The 12,920-nt window shown below is 39.5% G+C and overlaps 1 protein-coding gene across 2 annotated transcripts; it reads left to right on the plus strand.

Annotated features, from left to right (window-relative positions):
• Positions 1-8,146: 8,146 nt before the first annotated feature.
• LOC117553931 (extracellular matrix protein 1-like) lies at positions 8,147-12,920 on the plus strand. 2 transcript variants are annotated; one of them, XM_034228065.1, is made up of 5 exons: positions 8,156-8,491; positions 9,688-9,744; positions 9,929-9,994; positions 10,090-10,370; positions 12,672-12,920. In XM_034228065.1, the coding sequence occupies exons 1-5, from the start codon at positions 8,422-8,424 to the stop codon at positions 12,879-12,881; spliced, it is 684 nt and encodes a 227-aa protein (XP_034083956.1). In that variant the 5' UTR covers positions 8,156-8,421; the 3' UTR covers positions 12,882-12,920. The 2 variants fall into 2 exon arrangements, with proteins under 2 accessions (XP_034083957.1, XP_034083956.1); XM_034228066.1 differs by lacking the exons at positions 9,688-9,744; positions 9,929-9,994 and having other exon boundaries at positions 8,147-8,491.

The following is a 12,920-nucleotide window of genomic DNA, read 5'->3' on the forward strand; positions in this document are numbered from 1 at the left end:
ACTGCAACGAAAGTAACAAAAACAATTATGTTACAGTACTATGATACTGTACTGATATCTTCAGACTTTGTTCTTTACTTTATATGTAGAAAATATTACGTTTTCTCCGTATGTTGTTTCCATAGAAACAACAACTTCCTGTCAACTCTCCTTCAAAATAATATATTATATCCTTTTCAGTTTCACAGAACACAAATTGGGTTATTTACATAATATGTTTACATGATTTTGTTGTGCAATAAAACAACCAGATGGACACACGATAAAGGAAATGTTCAAATTCGGCTCTGATCGTAGCAACATCGGGCTATTCGTGATGGCATCTTAAGCCATTTTATGACCGCCGGCGGAGTTTCTCAGGCTCCGGCAGTGTGTGCTAACAGCTAACAGCTGATGTGTTGGGCCAATCACGAAGCGTCATTTCTTGACTGTTAGCAAAAACAACCAATCACAGCAGTGCTTCTATGGCTGGCTCTGTCCATTCACAAACAAGAAGTGTTCTCCCTAAGGAATACCCTTTCAGTCCAATGTGAAATGCTGTGGTGTTTTCTGCAATGCTGTAGAGTTTTCTGAAATGCTGTGGCGTTTTGTGAAATGCTGCGGCGTTTTGTGAAATGCTGTGGCGTTTTGTGAAATGCTGCGGCGTTTTGTGAAATGCTGTGGCGTTTTGTGAAATGCTGTGGCGTTTTCTGAAATGCTGTTGTGTTTTGTGAAATGCTGTGGTGTCTTGCACTTCAGGGTCACCGTAGTAAGGTCACAATAACCCTGGACTAAAACTCTGTGTGAGTGAGAAAGAAGAGTTTAAGGCCTTTGATATCTCTCTCTCAAAAAGCAAACAATGACTCAAAAACAGGGTTTGGTGGGATGGACAAAATACAGCCCTAGCTATACATTATTAAATGCTTTTAAATCGTATCCTTTATTCATCCTGTTGAATATTTTGACATTCGCAAAATAAATATGGATTTTATGTCTAAAGTTTGAGGTGGAAGATTGTAATTGTTACAACATGAAAAGCCTGTGTTACAATCATTAGGTGTAGAGTTTAAAAGACATACATTTTTGAATTGTGGAAAATGTAGGCTCCTGTTTTTTTTCTTCCGTGGCCTTTGTTGGGGAAATATTTTACAAGGCCCATAACTTTGACCCATGTCATACTGTCCTGACTGAGCACACACACACCTGTAACCTTGGCTGATGTGCTCTCAGTGTTTTGTCTCCCTGTTCCTGCCTGTTGGCGTCAGCTGATAGAGGTGTTATGATTCTATCTTGTTATGCACAATGTTGATTATTCTCTCTGGACTAAATACATGGGTCTTGGCCGGGTCTAGTTCTTCAGAATTGACGTGGCAACTCTGCCGTGAAGTCACCTCTGATTCTTTGACTTGTTTTGTGAATTCTCTGGCCGAAGCTCCAAATAAACCCATCAGCGTTTGCCATCAAAGCTCCAGCTCTCCCCGTGTCTCCTTTGAGTCTGTGACTCCTCCTGCATTGCTACACAGAAGTTCCCCCCGCAGCCTTTACTTGAATTATTATTTAAGGATTTGAGGCTTTGATTATGATAATTATATTTTTTAATCTTACTGTGCAATTCAAAAATGCCAACACACCCTTTAAGGTATCACACTCAGACAGAGAATGGTGATCTATATAAAAGTACATTGTAGGGAGTACTTTTATACTTTTATGACCTACAATCATTGAATATTTATGATATTTCTATAAAATAAATAAATAATATAAAATATTAGAATTAGTTCATTCATTGTCAATAGTCTGAGGATAATTAGCTGGGCCTTATGGCAGGGCAATACGTCTTACACATTGGCTAACAGCCAGTGTTAATAAAAAAAAAATCATTAACACAGTGCTCATCAGAGTTTGGAGAAGTACTTAAAATAAAAGTACCAGAGTGTAGGAATAGTCTGTTAAAAGTAAGTCCTGGTCCTGCAATCAAAATGAAAAAGCAAATAAGTATTAGCATCAAAATATACTTAACGTAGTAGCCTACTAAAAAGTACTCATGCTGATTGGCCCATTTCAGAAGAATATATTACATGTTTTTATTATAATAATGCATTGATGTGTTCATCAAAGCTGCAGCTATATTAAATAAATGTATACTGCAGGGTATGTGAATTTACTCTAGGTGTAATTAAAGTCTGATTTAAGAGTTGATTACATTTCACATCATTAATCCAAACCTGCAAAGTAACTAAAGTTATTAAATAAATGTAGTGGAGTAGCTACACTATTTACCTCTACATCGTAGTTGGGTAGACGTACAAACTAGCAACAAATACTCAAGTTAAGTAGGCCTCCAAATTAGTTCATGTGTTACTACACATCCCGTCCAACAAGACGTACCCATGATTTGAACGGAGCACCTGAGTCATGTTGTAAAAACGTCCTTCCCTCCCTCTTTTCTTCCTCACCCCGTCTCACCCCTGAAACCCCACAACTATAATGGAGAGGCGAAGTCACGCCCATCTACTTCCGGACCATGGGACCCCGGAAGCGAAACATTTACATTGAATTCAATGGAGAGAGAACACGTATCTTTTGATCCCGTTTGAATTGTGCCACGAACTACACATATGATGTTTGTCAATCTTAAACAATCATTTCCATGTCAAAAAAGTCACATTTTGTCGTAAAACTGCTGAAATATAAGACTATGAAAAATACGCTACTACAAAGACTACAAATCCCAAATCCCATTCTGGGTCGCGTAAGTGATGTCACAGGCATGCTCGGTGATTTATAATAAGACTCGTAATTAAAGCGAAGAAGAAGAAGATCTCATAACTGATTTATTCCCTCCAATAAATTATAGATCGCTAAAAATAAATTCACTTTTACAAGATGCCTGTGTGCTTTGTACCAGGTTGTAGTCATAAAAGTGATCATACCACTTGCTCCTTCTATCGATTCCCGTCTGATGAAAGGACCAGGAGTCGCTGGATCAGACATATCAGGTAATATCATAGGTAATATACATGTTGTGCATGGAACATAGTCAAGTTAGCTACCTAGCTAGTAGCGACGAGTAGCGAGCACGTTAGTTAGCATTACATTACTTAGCCTTGTCATTTTTAGTAGCCTTACCATGAAGTTATTATTTTATTACATGAAGTAAACCAAAATGTTAAACAGTAACCAAACATGATGGTAAGTATTTCGTGAAACTTTTGAAGAGTAGCCTGCCTGCGCCCTCCACCGGGTGCTAAGGAAGCAGTTCAGGGAGAGTCGAAGGCAGGCATGGAGCTTTGCATGTCATTCTTCTGGACGTGTTTCATTGTGATGACAATCTGTTTGTTGGAAAGACAGTCGTTGTGTGCTTATTGAGAGAAAATTGTTAGAAGAGATAATTATTCAAAGTGTTGTTACTTTAAAGTGTTGTTACTGACCTTTTTCTCTTTTATTTTCATTACCTCACCTGTAACTGCTGAGACGTTGAGGAACATGCACACTGACCTGCTCTGGCAACCTGATTTCCACTGTACGTAATAGTATTTGGTTATGGTATATTATTTATATATATCAAAGGCACATTGCACCCCCCAGAGACACACATGTATTGAGTGTGATATTTTGCATAGGTCATGTGAAATCATCTTTACATACTAGAAAACTGTAGGAGCGGCAACTTGTTTTGAAATTGAATTTTTAATATCCGATAATAAAGTTGATCCGTTTTCTTTATTCTTCTCTCTTCCCAGCTCCATCACCGTTCTCTGTTCCTGCAGGTCCTGCAGGTCCTGCTTGCTAATCAATGCTCATATTTTTTGACACAATTACAAATAAAGTCATTGTATTGTATGACATGAAGTTGTGCTTCATTCGGAGTCAATAATAAATTCATTCTGCCTTCAACTGCGCAATGATTGTGGACTGCACCGACATCCATGTAGCTGCCCCCCAGTAAGATGAACCAAGCAAAGAGGGTCCCCATCATGCCCAAGGACATCCAGCTGTCCCGCCGCATCCGCGGAGAGAGGGCTTAGACTGACCTGAGACCAGCACACCCAAACACAACAGCTCTTTTAAGAGCCACCTACAGTTTCAAAGAGTTGCAATCCTACGTTATTATAATGATTAAACTGGTTCATGTATCACTTAGTTTACTGAACCGTGATGAATGAAAGAAATTAGTGAGGTAGTGGTTTACTGAAGTTACAAAGACATTAATATATGAGTAACAGGTCAGTGTAAACACAAGCTTCTGTCAATTATGGATCATTCAAACTATTTATATAAAAATATGTAATAAAGTTCTAAAACAAGTATTCGGTATATTCCTTGATAGCTTTTGGAGAAGGTTGTTTTTAAGTTTACTAAAATCTATCGTTTCAACTGTTTCACTTTATAAAAAGGGAACAGGTGAGTAGAGCATCATTGAGTTTCTTATTCTGTCAGTAAATTATCCAAATGAATGTTTTTCATTATTTTAGTCAACCCTAAACAAATTGATTGTACCTTTTAATGATGACCTTACATGGTCGGCAAAGTTAAATTAACTTCAGAAAATTAAATCTGTTCTGAGAAAAAACTAATAAATGTTTAAAGATAGGAACTTGCCATCCCACTGAAAAACAGTCCGTAGAGATTTAAAGGCGTAGTTGTAGTTCAGTCCAACGTTTCATTTGGATTCATTTGACAACAGTCAACTATTTTCATAAAGAATATATATATTTTTCAAAGTCAACTTTATTGTCAATCTTACTCAGTTTGAGATCAAAAAGACGTTTAAATACAATTATACAATTTACAGATATGTATACAAATATATATATCCTATATACACCATCATGTATAATGATGGTGTATGATGTAGAAGGAAGTGTGGTAGATAACAAGTAAATATAGAGTTACATACAGATCCATGTTACAGCAAAAGATGGAATAACTAAGAAGCACGCAGTATAATAATAATTACATGCAACAATTAAATAACTGCTCAGCATCTCCACCACAATCCCAATCTGCTGTGTCCTGTTTTCCTCCCCTCTGCATAACACCCCATCACACATACGAAACACAACGCAGAGTCCGAGGGTGTTAAGAGTATGTTTATTGAAATGTCCTCCTCTCTACTGGCCAACACAGGGAGCATATGCTGGGTGTAGAATTGTTCCAGGAGGAGGAGATTTCCATGCCATGCAGGGTCTTTGGGGATGGGGATGATGATCGCCTCCTTCGTGGTCCACACAACAAAGTAGCAGAGACTCCGGTCTGTGATGTGCAGCTGCCCTTGGACCTGGTGCCAGTATGGGTGATTCTCCTTGAGAATATATGACCCACCCTCCTCACGGAGACAGAAGGATGGTAACTGGACTGCCTCCGTGATGGTCATGTTCCTCTGGCTGTGTGGACACTTCACCTCCAGCAGGGCAGATGGCTGCACAAGTCCATCGGGTGATGCTCCCAGAACACCCGACTCACTCACAAAGAGACCAGACTCGATTCGAACACTGTCACTTGATAGGCCTCCACAAAAGCCTTCACCCCTTCGGCCTCGTTTACAACCCCCCAGTTGACAGTTGGCGATGTCTCTGGCCAGTGGGTTGTATGTCTCCTCTCGCTGATGGTAAAGTTGAGACACCGGCTGGACTACTTTGGAAGTGCCAGGCTTCCTCCACTGGCACTCAACATCTGTGGAGCTGATCTGCCACATGGCAAATATTGCCAATGCTGCAGCGTGGCTGCATTTGTACATCTCCTGTGCACAATCACAGACAGCGCTCTGCATCGCGCCATCGTCTCCCATGCAGATCTGTAAAAATAAAGTAAGTACCATTTGTTAGCATGCTATAATAGATTGAATGAGCAATAATACAAGGATGGTCCGGATCTGGGGGTGGGAGGGTTTATTTTTCCATAGTTTTGTCCTCTTGTCTGTTGTTATTGTTTGTTTTTCTGTATTTTTTGTAATTTGTGTTGTATTGGTTGTGATTGTACATTGTATTTTTCTAAATGTGTATGAATACGTTTTTGAAAAACATTTGATCAACAATAAAAAAGGATTTGGTCAGGATCTAGACTCAGTGTGTAGTTTATTAATTAATCAATGCTCTCTACATTAGGAAAACACATACCGGTGTACCAGAGGGAGTCACACACAGCTGTGACTAGATAACCAAAATCCTTGAATCGACACACAGCAAATAAACTCAAATGACACAACGAGAAAAAGGAGATCACACATACAGTATAGTCGATATAAAACTGGCCGCTTCAATCTGAAGAGCAACTAAAACAAAACACGGGAGTGTACCTTGTTCTTGTGAACACTAATGTTATCCACAGCATACACAGAGACCACGAAGTTCTTAAGGAGAAAACTAGTTGCTAAAACAAAACACGTTAGTGTACCTTGTTAGCTAATGTTAGCTAGCTGACATTAACGTTACACATTGCACTCATATTACTCACCGAAACCTTGTAAAGCCGGTCCCGCATGCTGGCTCTTACAGAACCGACTAACTCCCCTTTCATATAGGTACAGCTCTCAACGTGCCCAGACTTGTAGTGATTTTCACCTCGTAAAATACTTTTATTCTCATTCTGAAAGAATGTGGTGAAATGTGCTAACGTGACGGCCATCTTTATGTTGGTGACGCGTATTGTGCGAGACGAGAGACCTGTAGTTCACTGAGCGGTTTCACACGAAAAAATGTGTAACTTCACAGTTTTACGACACATTTTTATTTTTTTGACTTGCAAAATGTTCTTTTAAATTGACAAACATCATATGTGTCATTCGTGGCACAATTCAAACGGGATCAAAAGATAACCTTTCTCTCTCCATTGACTTCAATGTATAATTTTCCGCTTCCGGGGTCCCATGGAGGCTTTCGGAAGGGGAGGGACTTCGCCACCAGGGCTGCACATAACTGGTGCGCAGGTGCGCATTGCGCCAAAAAATAGCACCGGGTCATTTGAAACAAAGCGCATTTGCGTACCAACATTGAGAAGGAGAGAGAGAAGAGAAAATAGAGGAGAGGAGAGATGAGAGAAAGAGAAGAGAGAGAGAGAGAGAGAGAAATATATTTGCGAGTTGCATATGAACCATGATATGAACTCATATCGTAGCACTGGCTAGATGTTCGCCTAGGGCGCCAGATCTGGGGAGTCGCTGCACTGGCAGTTCTGGGAGGGAAAAAAACATTTTGACCGTTGGGGCTCATCCTAATTTTCGGCCTTGATGTAACAATATTCACAATTAAGTAAATGTAACACCCTTTTCACCCCGGTTCCACCTTTCATTTGCCCTGTACGATGGGCGCTGTAAGTGATGAAAATGGGGGATGTTGGCTTATCTGGCGCCCGCAGCTCACAGACAAAATGCGAGTGAGCGAGGGAGAGAGGGAGGGTGGTACCAGCGCTGTTGTTATTATAATCTGGTGCCGTGCTAGCTGCTCTAACGGAGATAAGAAGAAGATGTTTCTACAATAATGTGGAGGGAGAGTCCTCTCCAGTCAGACTGAGAGGCTGATAAGTTAACTACAGCTCAGTGAGGTAAAGGACTCTTAGTCTAAATTCAAACGGTTTGGTCACAATTTATGTAAACACATATTTCCAAGGCACTCCTTTGTAATTATTGGGATAAACAGGTTTTAAATCATTCCAATGTATACTATAGGACAGTAAGCAAAAATATCCTTTAAAACTGGAGACAAAAAACAAATGCATAAATAAATAAATGTTAAGGTAAAATAAGATATTAATGACCAACACAAATAAAACAAGTTACATTAATTTGTTATTGGCTATGGTAGGCTATTGGTTATGTTCACATACTTATTTGATTACATCCACTTGTCTACGATGACAACAGAGACTTTCGACCCAAAACTAGCTGTTGACTTGTGGATGCAAGCAGCTAATCGCAGACTCAACCAGAGAGAAAGAAGTAGGCCTACATCATCAGCTACCATGTCTGACAGAGAGGAAGACAGTGAGGAGAACAGTCAGGAGGGTAGTGATGCTTGTAGGATTACTGGTCGTGCTAATGTTGTCTTGTGTTGTGTTCACCTCTGCATGTGTGTTCTGTGTTCACCTCTGCATGTGTGTTCTGTGTTCACCTCTGCATGTGTGTTCAGTGCCGTGTGTCTGGCAAATAAAGACCCCCTCAAAAGTTACGGTTTATTTCATTTTAAGGATGAGCACCAAGCAACATCTCCAGGTGCTCCTTTGAGAACCAGGGCAAAAAAGTTATGTGCACCCCTGACTATAACATCTGTTTGCACGGTTGCGCGTTTACGGTCTGACAGACAGCAGGGCCGTCTCTGTTCAACCAATTACTGGCCGGTGTTTGTGTGTGTGTGTGTGTGTGTCTCTGGGCGGCCTCTCTCTCTGCGCGAGGACAGACAAACAGTATCTGCGGGACAAACCGTTCACGACACTATACTCTGCGCCATGGGGTCTCCTGCGGCTCGAGCCTGCTGCACAGCATTGGTCTTGGTGTTACTGAGCTCAGCATCCGAGGGTTGGTAGCCTACTGTTATTTTCCTTCTTCTTCTTCTTCTTCTTCTTCTTCTTCTTCTTCTTCTTCTTCTTCTTCTTCTTCTTCTTCTTCTTCTTCTTCTTCTTCTTCTTCTTCTTCTTCTTCTTCTTCTTCTTCTTCTTCTTCTTCTTCTTCTTCTTCTTCTTCTTCTTCTTCTTCTTCTTCTTCTTCTTCTTCTTGTTGTTTTCATGATAGAAGTTGCTTCTTGACTCCATTTTTGTTCGTCGAAACTGCTCTGCCTTCATTTCGCAGACCAGCTGACATTAATCCTCCTGTCGCAATAAGGACTTGTATATCACAGTAGCCTACACGCAGAGTTGGGAAAAGTACTCAGACCTTGTAGGCTACTTGAGTGAAAGTACCAGTATGTAGGAATACTCGGTTACTAGTCAAAGTCCTTCAATCAAACATATTATTAAAGTAAAATAATGCAAACGTTTTAGCATAAAAATATACTTAAAGTACCAAAAGTAAAATAAGCCATTATGCAGATTGGTCCATTTCAGAATAATATTGTATGTTTTGATAATTATTTATGCATTAAAGTGTTATAAAAGCTTGTAAAGGTGCAGCTATAGTTTTAATGACTGTGCATACTGCAGGGTAGTTTGTGAATTTACTCCAGGTGTAACTAAAGTCTAATTTAAGTGTTGATTATATTTCACATCATTAATCCAAATCTGTAAAGTATAACTCCTATTAAATACATGTAGTGGAGTAAAAGTACACCATTTAACTCTGAGTTTTAGTGGAGTATAAGTACAAAGTAGCATACAATGCAAATACTCAAGTAAAGTACAAGTACCTACAAATTGTACTTAAGTACAGTACTTGAGTAAATGTACTTACTTCCCACCAGTAAAACTTAGTCCAAGCACTTTAGTGCAACTTGAATATTATAAATGGTAAATCTTCTTTATTGAGTGTCAATATTAAATGATGAGTCACTGACTAAATAAAGTGTTGTAATTAACATTACTCATCACATTGATTGAGTACATTTCTCTGATGTTACAAAAGTTTACTTTAGTAACATTTGAAAGACTTGAAAGACCATTGAATATAATGGTCACCACTGGTTCTCAGTATAATTTGTGCAATAACGGTTGCATAACTTTTAATGGCTTTCTGCCTCTTTCTCTTTCCCTCTTTCTCTTCGTTGTGTTTACAATTTCCAGAAGGGAAAGCCGTCGAGCAACGCGAGGTCACCTTCGACATTGACGAATTCATGCAAGGTGCGAGTTCACAATACTAGTGCAGTATCTAATCAAAATAATCTTAGATGTTCAGAGCGGGATTTTAAAACATAAATCATATACCACATCATTATTTCTGTCCCCCTGGTGCCCTAATATGGGTTGACACTGGCAAATATATATATTTTGTAAATCCTTGTTTTAAAATCGTGTTGTCTTTCAGAAATGCAACTACCCCATTCCGCAAATACCTGGAAGGTCCAGGAGCTAGGCTTGACAGCTAGAGGAGGTTCGTATTTATTTTCCTCCCTTAACTTTTAATTGAATTCACCTGTCGCTGTATTTGTATCAAATAACAGTATAATTCCTGTCTTTTCCTCTAAGGTCGACCAAGTTTTCGGCCCCGTTCCGCTGGTGGCCCTCCACGGCTGGAATATCCTGTTGAGTTCCCCCTCGGCCAACCGACTTTCGACAATATCCAAGCCATCTGTATCAATGGAGACCATCGTCCCCGCTACCCAGACTCGTACTTTCCTGTCAGTGGTTATGGGAAGTTGAAGCGAATGGCCAGTTCTGTCAACGAGTTAGAGTACCTCTTAAATGCATGCTGCGGGAGCAACCACACGTGGGGGACAGAGGTGACGCTGTGTTGCGCCTCAATGGCGGTGAGTCACCTACAGCCAATTCAGCTATTTCTTCAACTCAGTATAAAAGTGACATTATAGGATATCCTGCATCTTTTAACTTTAATTGTGCTACAATTTTTGTACTCCACCTTGTTGATAATGTTTTTGCATTATCTTGTCATTAGACTCAAGATATTGGGATCAACCGAAGCTTGATCCCAATTCGTGTTAATTTATAATTATAAAACAAGATCATTTTAATGTTATCCACTTAATACTTTATGTGGAGGAATGCTCTCATAAATATGATCTTAATTGCCAACTTCAGTAACTTTATATTTATATTACCTTAGTTCCTGAAGCTTTGTTTGATCATTTCTATAGCGTATAGTACTCCAAACACATTTTTGTGCGTGTTTTTGTTCTACCCTGGACATAAAAAGGGCAAAACACATTCTTCACATTGCTGAGATGATGGTACTTGCTTTTGGGAACAAAGATAAAGGCCGTGGGTGTTTTCAGCTGGTAAGCCCATTATATGCAGCCCAGCCTGGCATAACAGACAGGCCTTGGCATGAGAACCAGAGGATCGGTCTGAAGGCCAAGCAACAAACATGCCTCCAATTCTTTAGTGAAAAAAGCCTTTTCTTAATCTTTTCGCCTAATATTTGTTTTTGAGATTTGTGTAATTGTATCTTAAAAGATACTCTATATATTGCAGCTGGCCCATTCACTTAAAATACAGTCGCATGCAGACTTCATGTCACTATTAAAAGACGAATGCATACTGTTTAGAGTCGGCGAGGTCCTGATAATTTATTCCGGTAAATTACTCTGACCTACTAATTGACCTGACCGAAGTTATTGAGTCTATGTAAGTTTACTGCTTGGCTCAGATCCACCAACGTCAGCAAGATCTCACCTCTATTAACTCCCCGAAGAACCAGGTTCAATTAACTGCTGTTTCTATTCAGACAACTCTTTTTTAATCTGTTTAAGGGATCCCGAAGGATTTTGATATCAGTAAATGGAGTGTGTTCCTACCTAAGTGTGTGTGGCAGGGTGCAGTCTTACCTTTGAAGCAGGAGAGGAGAGCACAGATTTTCTTTTAGTTGTCCCAATCCAACAGGTGAGATCAGTTTATTTGAAGAAAAATAGGTCCAAACTAATACAGGGTTTTTACCTTTTAACACATTATAATCATACGCAACATATCATGCTGGGGTTATATTTTTATCTAAAACCTTAATTCATATTTCTCATCTATCCAAGATCTAAATAAAGCTATTAGTTCTAAGATTCCTGTACGTACTAATAACGCATTCCAGGTAGATCTAAATAGAGCTATTAGTTCTAAGATTCCTGTACGTACTAATAACGCCTTCCAGGTAGATCTAAATAGAGCTATTAGTTCTAAGATTCCTGTACGTACTAATAACGCCTTCCAGGTAGATCTAAATAGAGCTATTAGTTCTAAGATTCCTGTACGTACTAATAACGCCTTCCAGGTAGATCTAAATAGAGCTATTAGTTCTGAGATCCTGCACGTACTAATAACGCCTTCCAGGTAGATCTAAATAGAGCTATTAGTTCTAAGATTCCTGTACGTACTAATAACGCCTTCCAGGTAGATCTAAATAGAGCTATTAGTTCTAAGATTCCTGTACGTACTAATAACGCCTTCCAGGTAGATCTAAATAGATCTATTAGTTCTGAGATCCTGCACGTACTAATAACGCATTCCAGATAACCTTACCGAGAGCCATTTACCCAGCTCTGAGGGCCAGAGCCTACCGGGAGAGAGTATACCAGGGGTTTCCCCCTCTCTCTCGCGCTCTCTCAAAAAACCAGTCTCTTTATGCTAAAAAAAACGGATCGAAACCCCAAAAAAACACCTCCTCTATTCCCAACCAACATCTTCTATTGGCTATGGCATAAGACACACCTTCCCATGTTTGTGTAAAAAAAAACAACATGACCAGACATATTCTATGGCTATGACATAACAACCTTTTTGAGGCCTCAATGTGTTTCTCCTTAAGTCAGGAGCCCCCCTCCCTGTGAACTGCTGTCAGAGGAGAGGGAAAAAACTGCCTACTCTCTTATCAGAGAGTAAGGCATAAATCCTTATAGGTCTTACATTCAACTTAACAAACCACTTGTGTTTTGTTTATGCTGTAAATATAGAAAAACCTAAAATATGAAGCATTTTCATTGTGGGTTATACAAGAATATAATTGATTATATTTGATTATAACTAACTTTCGTTTTAAGTATTCAACATACTATAAAGCTCTCAACAATACATACTGACTGTCTGTGGTTTTGTTCCAACTACAGTGGAAGTTCGCAATCAATTCCTACTGTGAGGAGGACGCAAGCATAAAGGATCGTCAATCTGAATGCTGCAAGCCGATGGGCAGCGACAGGCTAAACTGCTTCCATAACGAAGCTCCGAACCCAAACTACAAGGCGACACAGGAGCTGCCGGTGCCACAGATTCCCTCCACTGAAACCTTTGACTTTAACCCCACGGATTGTATGAATTGAATTTGATAAAATAACCACCAGTAAACAGTTGATTTTGAA

Source organism: Gymnodraco acuticeps, unplaced genomic scaffold (assembly GCF_902827175.1).
Source record: "Gymnodraco acuticeps unplaced genomic scaffold, fGymAcu1.1, whole genome shotgun sequence".
NCBI lineage: Eukaryota > Metazoa > Chordata > Actinopteri > Perciformes > Bathydraconidae > Gymnodraco > Gymnodraco acuticeps.

What these genes read in the sequence shown, in the direction of transcription:
- LOC117553931 (XM_034228065.1), top strand. Translation starts at nt 8,422, where the DNA reads ATGGGGTCTCCTGCGGCTCGAGCCTGCTGCACAGCATTGGTCTTGGTG. An exon ending in AGGCTTGACAGCTAGAGGAG is followed by an intron (nt 9,995 to 10,089) that starts GTTCGTATTTAT and finishes TTTTCCTCTAAG; the next exon opens with GTCGACCAAGTTTTCGGCCC. An exon ending in TGTGTTGCGCCTCAATGGCG is followed by an intron (nt 10,371 to 12,671) that starts GTGAGTCACCTA and finishes TTCCAACTACAG; the next exon opens with TGGAAGTTCGCAATCAATTC.